Here is a 17,013-nt window from a genome sequence, read left to right as displayed (position 1 = left end):
GTAGCTTATTCATTTTCTTCTGATAAGTCATAAAACAGCTATTTTTGCGGGACTTGATCACTGTGCGGCGCACTTCCGTGTCTCGTTCTCAGTGGCTCGCAGCACGTCGCGCGCCCCCGCCCCCCCAAACCGAATACGAGAGTGCGCGCGAGAAATGCAGCGCGAGACACACACCGAACAGCCCCGATAAACCCCGCCGAATCCACGCGCACGGGAAAAAAGACATTGGAAAAAAACAGCAGACGCTCGAGAAAGGAGTGACAAGAAAGTCCACCGCCGACGGTAAGATTATTTCACTCTTTTAATAGATTAAATGAACACTCTGACTCAGTTACATTGAGAATTTGTCTAGTTGGAGCGTCTCTGATAAATAAGAGCGGCTCCCACTTGGAGAGACGGAGCGCACGGTAGTGAACCAGGAAAATACCTAAATCAAGTGCAAATTTCAGCTCGCAATTCAGCCGGCGATTGGAGAGGAATAATGTATCTGAGCTTATTTGATTTCTGAGATGCACATAAAACATTTCAATAAATCAGCCTTGGAATTCACGCGACTGAACGGAGTGGAGAGGGGCGTGTTCTGAACAGACACACTGTCTATGCGCGTGCATGCCGTCGCTCTTGCACTGGTTATTATTATTATTTAAATACAAATACTGAAAAAAAAATGCTTTGAAATGACTTAAGAAATAGCAGGGTGAAGCGTAATGGGTAAAGCGGATTTTCTGACGCGCAAATTGATAAATTACGGGGGGTTTCAGAGAAGTCCTCATTTTATGTGGGATAATTGTTTTTGTTATGATTACATTAAAAATGATGCGTTTTACGGTTTACACAGACGCGGATTTATGTTCACCGCCCTCTTTTGTCAGAGCTGGCACACATTTTGCAGCGCTGTCTAACTGGTGCACACGCGAGCGCGCACACTCACTCACCCACCCACACACGCGCATACATACACAGATATTACGGAACTGAAGCTTATAAATAATATACACACGACAAATCCTTATAATTAATTAACAGTGTGTATACACATTTTCTTTACACTTTATGATGCTACACAGTGCCAAATAGACAATTTCTTCACTCCGTCACTCACTAATGTAAAAGTGCATGATTCAGTCTTTTTTCATACTGTATCAACGTGTCTTTTATGATAATATATATATTTTTAGTTTATCTATCATTTTAAGCTATAACCGTAATTGCCTGATCCTTTGTCTCTATATGGCACATGCGCATTGCGCGTGGGGTGTGGATGGACAACTGATGCTTTTACCCTGTATAGCTCTAAAATTGGCTTCTGATATACTGTATTATAATGCACAACTGTATTTATGACTTGAATACTATTTTCCCACAACTGTGTTCATGAATATTTTGTTTGTAGAAGAATCTTGTTAACGTTTCACGGCGATGCGGCAGACAATGAACCGAGTGACCGTGCGCTCGCGCTCGCCTCCCGTGAGGGGAAAAAAGAGCGCTCAGACACCGCATATTGAAATAACATTGTGTAAAACGTCTCCGCCCAATAATCTCGTCTATGGTGTTTTTTTCGGATAAGATTTGAAATTATGAGACTGAGGTGAGTTTATGAGAAAGAGTATGAGTAAGCTTCATAATCCTCACGTTCACACGGACCAATAATAAACCGCCGCTTGAATGAGTCACGCGATTCAACCTGGAAACATCAAACCAAACTGAGCACAGATTTTTGCCTGAAATTTGTAAAGTATATGTTCGCCAAAATGTTGTCATTTCAAATGTACAAACACAAGTCAGATGTTACTACATGAAAAAAAATGTCCAGTGTAAAAGGTCTGAAAAATAAGGTCTTGGGTATTGATTATTGATCTTACTTAAACAGGATTGATGACATAAAATGTTGTTATAATGATTGGTACACTTTGGAAATTGCATCTCCCATTCACTCCCTCTATGTGTGCAAGCCAGAGTTGTAGGGATACATTAATATCTACATCAGTTAGGGTCTCATTTATTTGTCCAATGAGTATGTATAATGCAGAAGAGCCTGAAGGTAACTCACACAGGAGTCACTCACCCACCAAAAACATTATTAACCCTGCATGAGCGAGTGACAACATTTACAGATCTGCACATTGGTTCTGCATGCATGTTCATGAGTTGAATTATAGCAATACTCTTGATTACATTTTTTTTATCTCTCCATACAGACCTGTATTAGATCACCTATTGAAACAAGAAGAGCAGTCAGGTGATTCATGTCAGTGTGAGACGCCAGGTTTTAAGCCCAGCTGGAGTTTAGTGTTGCAATAGCAGAAAAGAGCAGGACTCAGGAGGAAGCAGTGAGAGTGAGAAAGATCTGTATTGTCTGATGGGTTAGTTCATGAGTGCAGATCCACGTAAGAGGAGATTTTCAGTCGGAATCAGTGAATATTTGTCTAGTTTCAGTCGGTGAGTTGAGAAAGAATGGATTATGGGCTTTTTATTTGCATTTATTTACATTTCTTTTTTCCCTCCATTCAATTTGACTATACAGCAACAATAAAAAAACATTATTCAAAACAATATTTTAATTTTTTTAATAATGATATATATATTTTACAGTAAAATTACAGCAGTAATATTTATGGCTGTGGAGCATTTAAAACCACTGGGAGACCAGCCTCTCTTTTGTTGACAGCAGATATTAGTATTACAAATTTGGGAAGACGATTAGAGCATGTTGTGTTTCAAATGCACACTAAAGTGACCAAATCTCACAACGCTTTGAGAGATGAAGTTCGCGTTGAGCAGCATTTATTGCGAACCAAGCCGCACTGAAAACACCAGATCATGAGCTGCCGCGCTTCACTCTGAAACATGCAGCCGCGGTCTAGTTTAATTTTGGACGCTGGCTGAAATGAATAATGTAAATGTCATTGAAAACTTAGCATTTTTTCCCTCGGATTTACGAAATTCACACGGTCGGAAAATATGTAAATCGAAAAAATTTCCCTGAGGAAAGTGAAAGAGAAAGGGAATGGGATGATGACAACCCAGGCTAAATTTGAACCTGGATCCCTGTGGGCCATTAGCTCAGACAACCAGACAAAACTCCCTAGCAACCATGTGATCAAGTGTTCTTCCTCAAGTGCGCCACTCACAAAAAATAGCCATGAAAATCGTTGAAAGAGTCATAGTGAAAACTTTTTCAGAAATCCTATACTGAATTAGGTGCACCAGGTTCTTTCCGATGAGTATTTAGGTGATTGCGATCACAGTTTTCAGTGTTTGTCAGAAGAAGAGCGGGATAGACATGAGAGCAAGAGAGAGACAGGAAGGAGGCAGTGAGACAGGATGGCACTGACATAGACAGAGGCAGCTCAGCCAAGCAGAGCTTTGAGTGTGTGTGTGCATTTGTTTGAGGAAGATCATTGAAAGGGACAGATAACTCAAGCACATCTGAGACGGTCCCAAATTAGAGATGAATTCAAAATCACTGTTATTTTTGGACTCGTCACTTAACAAAAAAAAAAAAAAACACATCTCAAAGTCTACGTGCCCATTCTGTCACACCGTTGTTAACTACTTCTGATTAGTGGAGCATTCTTTTATTATTTGATGTTTTCCTCAGGCAGCCTTAGTTGTGTCGGCAAAACTTGATAAGTTTTAGTGTCAGTCACTAGTCAGGTTCTGTCCCATCATCCTTTGCGGTCTGTGTGCACTGTGTGGAAAGTGATTGGTGGCTTTATGTGCTCTGCGAGAGGAGCTGCAGAACTGAGACACTCAGCCTGCTATTGTTTCACATTCACATTTGAACATTTTTAGCTTTCTAATTATTTTACTTTTAAAATGATTTATTAGTTGGAGTTGCAGGTTGTTTTCTGTTTTCCCACATTTTTCTGACAATATACAGCAGGTAGTTGTGAATTCTGAAGAAATAAAGGGATAGTTCACCCAAAACTGAAAAATCTGTGTGAAAATTCTTCTGTAGAACACAAAAGAAGATCTTGAATAAATCAAAGTCAATGGGATCCAGTAGAGCTGAACGATTCCGCATACATTTAAATCACGATTTTTTGGGTTTCAAATAGAGATCACGATTTCCTCACGATTCTGAACAGACAACTAATCAAAATAAGTAATTTAGAAAGCAAGTAAACGGCTCTGACAAAAAATTAGTTTGAATGATTTTTTTTTTTTTTTAATTATTGATTTGAATGTATAATTCAATGACTCGCTCATAAATACTTGTTTCATTACTGGATGAATCAGTGTTTTTGAAGAAATCTCTTGAATGAATGATTCATTTAACAATTCAATTTTTTAACAATCACTTGTCGCCACCTACTGGTGTAACGATGTAATGATACAAGTGCCAAGTCACTTTCAAAAGGTGATTTGCTCTATTTTGATCGCTACCGCACACATCAGTGTTTATATCTGAAGTGCAAACATTTATCCTAGTACATCTGTGATAATCTGAATATTTGAAACAGAAATAACCATACTGTGGTGTTGAATAGACTGTTTGTGAAGCTGTTTCGTTTCTCTCTCTGGCTCAGCAGCGCGAACACAGATTTAAATGTTCTGATGTGATTTTGTGTAAGGTTTAATAGACACAGGAGAATCGCTGTCATTTAGGAATAAGATTGCGTCGGTGTTTGAATTGAGATTGCGATCAGCTCTATAGGGTCCAGTATTGTTTTGGACCCCATTGACTTGAAACATCCTTCAAAATATCCTCTTTGTGTTCCATAGGCATAGAGGGAAAAAAAAGAAAGAACATGAGAGTAAACGATGACAGAAATTTCATTTTTAGGTGAACTATCCCTTTAACACTTATCAACCTACAAGATGCAGGGTGCATGGTAACTTCATGTGTTTAATTATTTATTTATATAAACGTGTTAATTATCAACTGTTACCTAGCAGCTCAGATTCCTTGATTCTGTTGATGTGTGTGTCATCATCATGGAATCTCTCTCTCTGGGTTGCCATGGCAATGACCTGAAGGAACTGGAAGAATGAGCCAGAATGGCAGCTCTCCTATGGTTCCTACGGCAACAGCCAATCAAAGGCCAGACCCCCACTGACCCCACCTGTCTGTTACAGTCCCCTTGGAGAAAGATACACACAAAACACAGTATTAGCACTGTATGAGAGCATTAAACAGGAGAAATACGACAGTGACAAAAAAGAAGTTTTATATCAAATTCAGAACAATAAATGTATCGTTATATATTTCCTGCATAGAGCGTTGTGAAAGGACAGACAGGAGTGAAGGCGTAACTGTTGTGTTCAGGACGTTGAATCAAGGCCTAATGAACAATGCAGTCGCCTCTTGTTTGGACAGCAAGTTTCCCACAAGAATGAAAACATTAAACACTCTGTAGATTTGTGAATCCAAGTTTTTTTTATCTGGTGATATGTGGACTATGTTTAGACTAAGCATAAATCTCAGATATTTAAGACAACATAACACGTCTTTTGTAACTGTATGAATCTTTAAAGAGTCAGATATGAAACCTTAAGTCCTTCTGATAACCTGACAAAAATTTTGTGGGCTTTTCTTCAACTATTTATGTCCCAGAAGTTGTTTTTATTAAAACAACAGATTTTTCTTATAAGAAAGTCTATATTATATACTAAATATTTCACTTTGCCTTCATCATTAAAACAAATTTGTTGCTACTTTTCGAATTTCTTCTATATTTGGATTTTTTTTAACCTTTATCTCAGACCCTGTTCAATCTTAAAATATTAAAATAAAATATTATTAAAAACTATAATTTAAACAATTTAATTATGTAGAATTGTGTAGAAATTATATGTTGACTATCCCTCAGTTGTGATATAATTTCCATCACAGCCAACAATTTTTTGTTTCATATTTATGATAAGAGATACAGTATGTGAAGGAAAATCACCATAAATATAATTTATCCAGTCACGCTGTAATTCTTTAAAAGTACATAAGAAGTGTAAAATTGATAAAAGTTACATAATGCTAGAAGTAAAGCTCTGCTGATTTATTTCTAAAATGTTCAAAATGTAATTTCTGCAACAAAAGCATGTTATCAAACACAATACAGAATTTGAGATGTAGTGGAAATGACATTTGTTTGTTCAGAAAAATAACCGAATTCTCCGGTAATGCATGTATACTGGCATTGCAAGTTGACAAAAGAGTGTGTTCAGGTGACGGAGCTCACATTTCATTTTATCAAGCATCTGTCAGGAACACGATTTATGGATGCTTGTACTTGAAGGACATGACATGATCAAATCTCACTCACTATCACAAAACACACATAGCAAGGCTGCAACTCCGGGTGAGGCTCAGGGATTGTGTGTGTGTGTTACTATCTCAGACTGGCTCTAGTAAGTTGTTAGGAACCATGGCAGTCTTAAATAAACACACACACTCAAAGTCACAGTGCATTTTACCATCAGTGAGCCGCTAAACAGTCATCAGAGTAATGTGGAGTCTGTACACTACTGAAGAAAGAATCTCAAGGTCTTCGTGTGTGCGAGCGTGTTTTTGTCTGCCAGTGGTGTTTATGTTCCCTCGCCATTGTTTTCATTAGAGCAATTTCCATTCTGAGAGATGGCTCTGTACAGGATGAAGAATTTTACCAGGTCAAAGTTTTCACCGTTCTCAAGACATTGTCCAAATGAGTTAGCAAACCACCTCAGCGCTTCCAAATGTGCTTTTAGAAACGCAGTCAACGATTTTACATCTTGACGTCTGACATCGGTCTTTCTTGCTTTCTTCTTCTCTCTTTCCATTTTAACACTATTTATCTTAGTACTGGCTGGGGCTATGTTTTATTGCATTCGTGTTCATTTAAAACGTTCCCTCACGCTATTGTTTGTGTTTCTGAAGTAAACACACACACACACACACACCTAAGGTCCTAACAAAAAGCAATATGAATAGACAAGGCACATTCTTGTCATTCTAGGTTTATCTCCTACTTTAGACTCAATAAAGGGGAGGTTCACCTATTACTCCAGCTGCTGCGGGTCAGAACAGATACATTTCGGTTGTTGCTTGTAAAGTGCTTCAAGCTTGGCAAAAGAGCTATATAAATTAAACTAAACTCAATTGCATATTCAACAGCTGGTTTCTTAGAATTTGAAAATGACAGCACATTTACTCAAGACACACATTTTAGTCTTCAGTCTGCCGAATAAAGCAAAAAGGTATGAAATGTTGTGCATTACAGAGCTTTAAGAATGGGTATTGTTAAATACAATGAGTGGCTTACTGACTTTTTCAAAGGTAAAAAGGCAATAAGCCACTAAAATGTAACGTGTCCTTGCTTAAAAAGATTATTAGTTGTTTTTTTCTTCAAAAAATCGTACTGACCCAAAACATTTGAACGATTGTGAACTAGGAGAATGTGTAAATCACATTTTTTATGGCTTCGAACAATTCCAGGTAAATTAGGATCATTATATCATTTTTTAGCACATTTTCTACTGACAATAACAGCAGTAATCCATCAAATTATGGAGAAGAACATTTTTGCCCTTTTTATGGCTTTATTGTTTAGGACAGTGTAGAGATCAGCACCGGGTGGAGGAACGGGATCGGCAAAGGACCTCGAACCAGGAATTGAACTCAGGTTGCCGGAGGCACATTTGCGCTATACTGTATATGTTGGAGAGCTGCACATTAGTTTATCGGTTCTGACAAGAGAAGAACCCTTTAAAAGACACCCAGACTGTGGTGTGGTCAAACACACTTTCTGCATCTGAAAGAGCCAATTAAGGTGTTGTAGTAGTCTGCATTATCCTCCACTAGCGTTTACAAGCGGCCTGTAAGATGGGGAATTACAGCCTACAAATTGTGTTCATCACCAATGTTGTAGGTGCATTCATGGCGTTGCCTAATTTGCATAATTCCTTTACTGAATTGTGCACTGAAAAAACTCAAATAAGATGTTTTTAGCATCCGCAATTCATGTTTCGTGAGTTTCTCTCTTCGATTTTAGTTTCATAGTTAGTGTCAGTTAACCTCTAGTTCTTAGACAGTTATTAATAGTCTAAAACGTGTGCACTAATCAGGAAGGAAGTAGTGATCACTTGGAACACACAGCTCTGACCTTTAAAAAAAATATATATGTAGGCTACTATCTGGTGGGGGAAGTTTAGAAATTAAACAGAACAAGTAACCTGGAGTGAAATATGTCAGACTCTTTCTGTCAACAGTCACACGTTGAGTCTTCCTGAAAGCACATCCACAATTTGGTGCTTAAATCATGATCTGTGTAAACAAGAATAATCAATAAAACAATCAAAATAATCATCATCACATTTACTTTTCAAATCGTCCTGACCAATCAAACAAAGAACAAGAGCTTCCAGTTTTGCTGTCTGCTCTGTGTTCTGGTCTGGAGTTATTCATTAGCCTGAGCTTGTGTTTACGTAGAGGCCCGGGCCCTAGCCAACAATGTGCTAGTGTGTGGGGTTTGTTTGAGTACATCTCTAAGGTTATGTGCATGTGTGTATTTGAGCTTGGAGGACAGATCTGAAGTTATTAGTGTGTGTGTGTGTGTGTCATACACTTTGAGCTGTCACATTCTCCTTGTCCTTGTTCACTCAAGTCCGGTCTTCAATAAAACATCTCAGGGATGTGGCTCCACACTTCCCCCTGTTGACCTGGAGGTAAAACATCTGCATCTGTATTCAACATACAAACACACACATGCACATAAGAGTGTGTTTGTGAGAGACAGAAGGATACAAGTGGTTGAATGAGGATGTGTATTAGTAACTTATCTTCTTAAGCTCGTTCACGTTTATATTATCCTACACATATACTTTAGAGTCATTACATTTAGATATGCAAGATAAGGTTGGTTGCATACAAAAATAACACAAGTCAGCTAAATTATTCAAATACGGATTGAGAGGCATCTAATAACAATTTACTAGAAAATCTGTCCATATGCAATGTAGTTTATTGTATTTGAATATAAAGTGCTATTAATGTGTGCTTGCTCCCAGAATGCATTGCTGCTGTTACAGCACAGTGATTGGGTCAGATTTTCTGCTCCAGTTCTCCACTCCCCCCTCCCCTGCCTGTGTGTGTGTGTGTGTGTGTGTGTGTGTTGGAGTTTTGGAGTTACATAAGCAATTTACGATTCAAAGTTACTTGTTTACAAGGCAACACACATACATCTATAGTATACTATCGTTAAAATTTGATATCAGTAAGATAAAAAAAAAAATATATATATATATATATATATATATATATATATATATATTAATCAGCAAGGTTGCATTAAATTGATCAAAAGTGACCGTAAAGATGTTTATATTGTTAAATTTTTTATTTTTTTTAATAAATGTTGTTCTGTTAAACTTTCTATTCATCAAAGAATTCTGTAGGAAAAAAAAATCATGGTTTCCACAAAAATATTAAGCTGCACAGTTTCAACATTGATAATAATAAAAAAAAATCTTGACCACCAAACCAGCATATTAGAATGAATCATGTGACTGAAGTAACAGTAGTAATGATGCTGAAAATTCAGCCTCTGCCATTACAGGAATACATTGCATTTTAAAAGTGCATTCATTTTTTTCATCACAGATACAGATATCTTCCTCAATGCTTTCCAAACTTCAAACATTGCAAATTGATGTCTGTGCAATCTATTTTGTGTGCAAATTGTTTGAAATATATCATATAAAGAGTGCAAATAAAACTATATAAACAATACAATATGCAATAAAACAAACAAAAAAAAACTATCAAAGCAGCGTTTCTGAAAACAATTAAATTTATTAAAATAAAAAATAAAATGCAAAGTAAGATATTGCTCATTTTCTGTAATCATGTTACAGAGAAGTATAAATAACTCATTACTCGCTTTATATATAGGAACAAACTCATTTTGATTCATTTAAAATTAATGTCTAAAACAAACATTTCTTTGTTGCACACTGATTTCAATAATGATTTTTTTTTTATAAATTTTTGCAGCTCTAATGACCAGCAAACTCTTTTCACCTACTCTCTCCACTGTGCAGCTCTGTCCTGGGCCCTAGTCTCTAAGATGGAGCTCTGTCGTGGGAACTAGCCTCCACAGTAGAGCTCTGTCGTAGGGCCTAGCCTCAATGATAAAGCTTCATCTGAAGGTTTAATCTTACTGATGCATTGTTTCTCATTATTCAGTCTCCAGTGCTTGTCTTCCCTTCAACTGAACTCTTTTGTATTGCTCTGTATTGGAGCAGGAGCCAAAAGTGCTGTACATCCACTCCTTTAATTCTGAAGTTTGCGACAGGGCTTTTGAATATGTGATGTACACACGCTGACACTTTATGCACAGACAGTTTACAAGCCACAGCAGGATCGCATTTACTACCAATCAGCAGGTTTCACTCAGTAAGTGAATTTCAAGCCCCCTGTACAGATGAGACAGCTCACAGACGCACACACACTGCAGCGTATTGTTTAACGCTGAAACAGCGTGCTGATGTCTGCTTGACTCAGTGGAGACAGGACAGATAGTGTCTATTGTTCTCTTACACACTGAAAGGAAAGACTTTCCATGTTTGCATTGTCATATGTATTCAACTCGCATGTTGGCTTCACATGATTACAGTTCTCCTTCTGTCTGGAGAATAACTATGTGTGTGTGTGTGTGTGTGTGTGCAAGTGTGTCATTACACAGATGGTTGTTGAGCTCAGGAACGCTATAGCAGCCAACAGGGAGATTGGAGAGAGAGAGAGAGAGAGAGAGAGAGAGAGAGAGAGAGAGAGAGAGAGAATGTGTTTCACGGCTCCTTATTCGGAAAGGGTCACGTGACCACCCGGTTGCCTTGGTAACTGCGGTTCTGAATTGCAGGTAGTATGGCTCAAAGATGCTGTCCTCTAAAACCCCCTCCATTTTTCCAGATAACTATCAGCGCTGGAGTCTGATTACTGATTAATGATCTAGTTTTGATGCTTGATATGATAGAATCTTGACGGACTGTCTCAGAGATGTGAGTTAAGCCTGCTGAGCTTTTATTAGCTCTCTGTAACAAGACCGAAGCAAAAACGCATGTACTAAAATTAACCCAGAGCAGAACATACAAGGTATTTTCTGCTTCCTCTCATTATGGCACCTTGCACAGAGACCTATTTCCTATTTGCTGTTTTTTTTTTTTTTTACCTATTAAAAGCACGAATTGCATTTTCATTCTTAGTATGTCATTCTGATTATGCAAGACATGTCGCGTTTGACATGCTACACTTGAATTTCCACAAATAATCCCAGAGGAAAATTTTATTGCTCAGTGGTTGCTCTTTCATGGCTTGGGAAGCAGTCGTTTTTTTTACATCTATGTCTTCGATGTTTCTTCTAAAATGAAGATATTATAATAGTATTTCATATAGTACAGTATAGTTTGTAGTATAGTATAGCATATAACTCAAGGTTTTCAAACTGGGGTTCGCAAGGAAGTGCTACGGGGTCCGTGGAAAAGTGTGAGAAAAACGGTGGAAAAAATGTCAAAATAAATACATTATAAACAAAGATTAAAATAAATCAATCAATAAAACATAGATTAATATAAATAAGTAAATAAAAATGAGACAAAATAAATAAATAACATTTATTTATTTTATTTTAATATTATAATGAATATTAATATTTTGCAAATAATGTTTTAGACATATTTATAATATTCTTTTTTTTTCACAGTATAAATTGGGCCTTTGTACAAGAAACTATATAGATATTTTTCAAATTTTAGGCTTGGGATATATGAAGATAATTATATTTGGGAGTCTGTGACATCTAAAAGATTGAAAACGGTTTAGTCTACAGTATGTTACCGTATGACAGAATATTCAAATAATTGGATGAAAAATGTTCTTATTGAAAGAACATTATTCAATACTTCTTGTAGACTTTGGTACATATTAGCAAATCTGAATACAATCTGAGAAGTTGTTGAGATCTGAAGACGTGAGGGTTTGCTTCTCTTTAAGACAAACAGCAGAGTTAGCCAAAAGATTTCATTTAGGAAATTTAGGAAACAGACCCTGTTTACACCTGGTATTAAGAAGCGTTTTCGTCAATCAGATCACAAGTGGGCAACCCTAAATACAGGTGTAAACGTGGTCTAAAGCCTGGAACACACCAAGCCGACGGTCGGCCGTCGGGCAGTTTTTGTGCGTCGGCCGACTAAGTTTTCTCAGTGTGTTCCGCACGGTTCTGCACCGTTGCAGAAATTGGTCCTCGTCGGCTTTTTTTCGATTGATATTCAAAACGGTAAGCACGCACTGCTTTGTTTATGGTTTGTGTATCTGCAGCCTGCAGCGTCAGTTTCCCTTTTTGAATGACAAATATAGACAAATATATCTGCAGAAATAGACAGTTGCCTCATTTACACGCAGGCGCAGAACGCGCATTCTAGCGGACAGTCGGCTGTAGTTCTCTTGGTGCTATTTCATCGGCGTCGGCTTGGTGTGTTCCAGGCTTAAAACGTTTTGAGCTTGTCCACATCCAGAGGTAGTCGAAAGCACATTCAACCAGATTGCTTTTGTAGTGTAAACGTTCCGCCTGCTCTCCGCCTACTGACCTATAGACCCAAGTTTGGTTTGAAGAAGAAAAACGTACCAAGCACAATGTTCTCTCATTCCTAGGGCTGGGTATCGAGTTTGATACTTTTTAGGTACTGACCGAATTGCCTCGATACTATCGAGTATCGAAACATTTCTTGTCGTTCGGTACCAAATTTCGATACCTAGGTTAATCTCGTCAACGTCAGTGAGCCAATAAGCAGGCAGCATGATTGGCTGGGGCGGAAAAACACTAGTTTATGCGGTTGCCCAAAGAGACGTGGCTCACACGTGAGGCAGTAGTGTGAGCGTCCCAACCCACATAGATGGAAAATATGTGGAAAAGATCAAAAGTGTAGCTGTGTTTCACCAGACTCGATACCAGCAGCGCTCGATGCAATATTTGATTGCTGCCAAGACCGGCAACATGACAAATCTGATGAAGCACTTAACAGCGCACAGAATAAACTTATGAGCAGAAAGTTGATCCGTCTTCGACTCCAAGAAGAACTGTAGCGCGTCACAAATGAACCGAAACTCAGCGTATAGGATACTTGCCTCACATGCATGAGAAATAGGCCTATAGAAGCTTGAAATGTCTACTTTTAAATGAACCAATTTGAAAAAAATAGTTTATGTAATCCAAATAAAAGGTGCATTTCTCTCTATAGGCTCACGCGCGTTCACTACACTACAGAGATGACGAGTCAGCATCACCCAGTAGCCTATATTTAATTCAATTCACATTTATTTGTAGAGCATTTTTCACAATACATATCGTTTTAAAGCAGCTTTACATAAAATGCATTTCTAAATTACAATTTAGAGTGATCTGTTATCAGAGGTGACAGTAAGTAATGCATTTCAATTAAATTTTCATTCAGTTTCATTGTTAAACAATGCATTAAGTTACGGCAGAAACAACAAGCTCATTGAAGTAAATAATACATGTTGATAATTATGATTAAGATACATAGAAATCTTTACACTGCTGAGTGTAAAAAAAGTCAACAAACTGAACAAATAAAACTGAAGTTTCTTTTTAAGGTAATGTTGTTAAAACGTATTTCTTCAGTATCGTTCAGGAACCGGTATCGAAGTCAAGGTATCGGTATCGAAAATTTTTGAAAGATACCCAGTCCTACTCATTCCTGATTTCTAACACACACTCAGCTGGTCTTGCGACTGTCAGAGTAGAAATGACAGCTGTATGTTTAGCCAACTCCTTTCGTGTTCATATGTAAATTGTTCAAGCTTATTTAGTCTATTAGATCGAAAGATCTGAAAAAGCCCATACATTTACCCGCCCATAGACCCTCCCCTCGAAGAAATCAGGACAGAAGTGGTTGAAAGTGGACAAAAGATACAGATTGAAACACCAGGTGTAAACGGGAATATGTCTCCCTCGTCTCCTTGTGATCCGATCGACCAAAACGCATCTTAATAGCAGGTGTAAACAGGGCCTTAGTGTTAATGATTCAACTTGACGAAAGAGAAAGCACATGAATGGATCCTTCTGCAGTTTAAAGTCACTCTGCACATTGCAGCTAATATTGATTGTTCTGTTTCTCTCTTTCACAGGTCAGAGGTAAAATGGGAGGGAAGCTGAGCAAAAAGAAGAAGGGATACAATGTGAACGACGAGAAGGCAAAAGAGAAGGACGCAAAGACGGAGGGAGCGTCGGCGGAGGAGAGCGAAGCTCCAAAGGAGAACAAGGAGGATGCCCCTGCCGCCACCGAGACGACCAATGACACGGCGGCAGCCGCCAAAGAAGCCGCACCCGGTGCCGAAAGCAATTCCACCGCACCCAAGGAGGAGGAGAAAAGCGCCGCCCCTCCAAAGAAGGAGGAGCCTGCGGCGAACGCTACTGCTCCTAAAGCCTCTGATGGTAAGACCAGCGAGGCTGCTAAAGCAGAACCCGCCAAAAGTCCAGATGCCCCTCCTGCTAAAGCGGAAGAAAAATCCACCCCTTCTGCAGCTCCGGCAAGTGAGAAAGAGGCTGCAAAAGAGCCCGCCCCCGCCGCTAAAGATCCCGCCCCTCCTGTAGCCACAGCGACGGAGAGCAAGCCCGACGCTGAGTCTAAAAAGACTGAGGCTCCGCCCGCAAAGGAATCCGCCGCAGCAGAGCCGGTCGCCACGGAGACCAGCCCCGCCCCCAATAAGGAGCAAGCAGTCGCTGTGCAGGATTAACAGATGGAGCAGTGAACGACAAGATTAATGGCAAATGAAAAACGAAATCAAATCTAAATAATAAAACTAGCCCGCCCATTTTAAATTATATCAGTAATTATAAAATGAATAATGATAATAGTAACAATAACAGTAATGATTTTAACAGGCTGGACTTTGATCATTGTGTTGGTGATGGACATGATCATGGTGAATAAGACTGGCAGTTATGATGATATTATCTTTAATATCCAATTGAACTTTGATACAAACCACCAGCCCCCCAACTTCTTCTCTCTTTCTCTTTCTTTCTACCTCCATTCAATGAGGGGTGGAATAAAAACATGGAATCTATTCATTGCCACCCTCCAATTCTCACTTCCCTCCATTTGAGTGTGATGTTATGGCAGTGGGAGGGGTTATTATATATGTATGTGTGTGTGTGTGTGTGTGTATGTATGTGTGTGTGTGTGTGTGTGTGTGTGTGTGCGCGTGAGTGGTAGTAGTAGTAGTCCAGCCTCCCTGATGCATACTTCATATTTCCTGTTTGCTGCTTTCTAGTTAGTGATTGGCATTGTGTCTTTGCTTATCCCCTGACTTTCCTACTTTCTTTGTTTCTCTCTCTCTTTTTCTCACATATCAGTGGAAACAAAATCAGTGTACAGCACAATGCATCAAACACACACATACACACACGCACAGTATTGAATGCTAGCAGTATTAATGTTTTTAAAAGGAACAGTACACCCAAAAATGCCAATTCGGCCATGTCTTTATAAACCTGTATGATTTTTTGTCTTCCGCAGAATGTGAAAGGAGAGATAAAGCTGAAAGAGCTGCTCTTTTCTATGCATAAAATGTGAATGGGGACTACATCTGTCAAGGCAGATTTTCAATGCAAGATTATGAGTAAAGAATGATTTAAATGTCAAAGACTTGGAATATAGTGCATGAGCCGAATGGACTACTTTTGTGATGCTTTTTAATGGTGCTATTTTGTCCTTTTTGGAGCTCCACAGTCTTTGGACCCCATCCACTTTTACTGTATAGAAAAGAGCAGCATGAACATTCTTCAAAATGATTATTTTGGGGTTACACAGATGAAAGAAAGTCATACAGGTTTGGAATAACACAAGGATGAGTAAATGATGTTATGTTATATATTTTAAGGTGAACTATTCCTTTATTTGGTTGTTTGAAGGTTCAATTAAAGTGTGTACGTGTGTGTGGAAGGATTTAGGGTTTTATGTGAGTGTACATATGGAGTTATGCATGGTATGAGCATGCATTTTCTGCATGTGTGTGTGTGTGTGTGCGTGTGTTAATTGAGTTCTGGTCTTTCTGTACTTTGAAAGCAGCAGTTGTCATGATGTCAGAGAGACAGAGAGAGAGACAGACCTCCAAACTCACCAAACAGGACACACTTCACACACAGATCTCTCAATATACTGACAGAACAATGTGAGCGTTGTGTGTTTCTATATGTGTGAGGCTGTGTGTGTGTGTTTTGCATGTCAGTGGTTGGCCCTATTGTTGTGTATTTTTGGTTGCTGTGGAGATAATGTTGCTACAGGTGATATTTCATTTGAATTAGCACACTCTCTCTCTTTCTCTCTGTTCCTTTCTCTATCATTCCTTTTCTTTCCAAAATTCCCTGGTTAAATAAAAAAATAAAAATAAAATGGAAGAACTGAGATATATGTACTTGTATACATGGAGCAACATTAATAAAATGAAAGAAACAGATTGAAAATCAGCTCACACGTCTTGATTTTCTGTTTTCATGGATAAATTCAGTTTTAATGTTTCTCCCCAACACACATTTTTAATCTATGTTTTAATAGAGACAACTCAAGAGACAGTGACAGTTCAAACAAACCAAAACTTCTGAACTCGCATCTTGAAAAAAAAGAAGACTAGTCTAATTTTATCTGCGACAAATCTAAACTGTTATATAAGCTGTCACTGCAATGGAGGCACACAAAAGACACGTCTGAAGTAGCATATATACCAAAAACCATGAGATTACACACAAAGAAATGTTGATTTTCATGTACAGCTAATCACTAACTGAGCTACTAATAATTTGTAAATCTACTATTAATCATGATTACGATCTGGTCGCATTCAAGCGCTTTGTTGTCGGAAATTGGACAAGGAATCATGGAGGACACCAGGTTTATTCTTGCCTGTTTATTGGGAAAATTTTATTAAATCCAAAATGAAATTTAGCGACCCATTCATTGACAACCATATGCAGTAATCATTCACTGCACCGTCGAGATAGTCAACTTGCTGATAAATTT

General features: G+C 38.4%; 1 protein-coding gene across 1 annotated transcript; it reads left to right on the top strand.

Moving 5' to 3' along the window:
- The first annotated feature begins 135 nt into the window (after window positions 1-135).
- Window positions 136-16,463, top strand: basp1 (brain abundant, membrane attached signal protein 1). Its single transcript, XM_081374304.1, has 2 exons — window positions 136-282; window positions 14,120-16,463. Exon 2 carries the CDS (start codon window positions 14,132-14,134, stop codon window positions 14,726-14,728), a length of 597 nt encoding a protein of 198 aa, XP_081230430.1. The 5' UTR covers window positions 136-282; window positions 14,120-14,131; the 3' UTR covers window positions 14,729-16,463.
- The last annotated feature ends 550 nt before the right edge of the window (window positions 16,464-17,013 follow it).

Source organism: Scardinius erythrophthalmus (genome assembly GCF_964197995.2).
Source record: "Scardinius erythrophthalmus genome assembly, chromosome: 9".
In the NCBI taxonomy this organism is placed as follows: domain Eukaryota; kingdom Metazoa; phylum Chordata; class Actinopteri; order Cypriniformes; family Leuciscidae; genus Scardinius; species Scardinius erythrophthalmus.
Note: the sequence above shows the minus strand (reverse complement) of the source record. Positions and strands in the feature narration are given on the sequence as shown.

Bases quoted from the DNA above. Each gene is read 5' to 3' on its own strand.
- basp1 (XM_081374304.1), top strand. From the start codon at position 14,132: ATGGGAGGGAAGCTGAGCAAAAAGAAGAAGGGATACAATGTGAACGAC.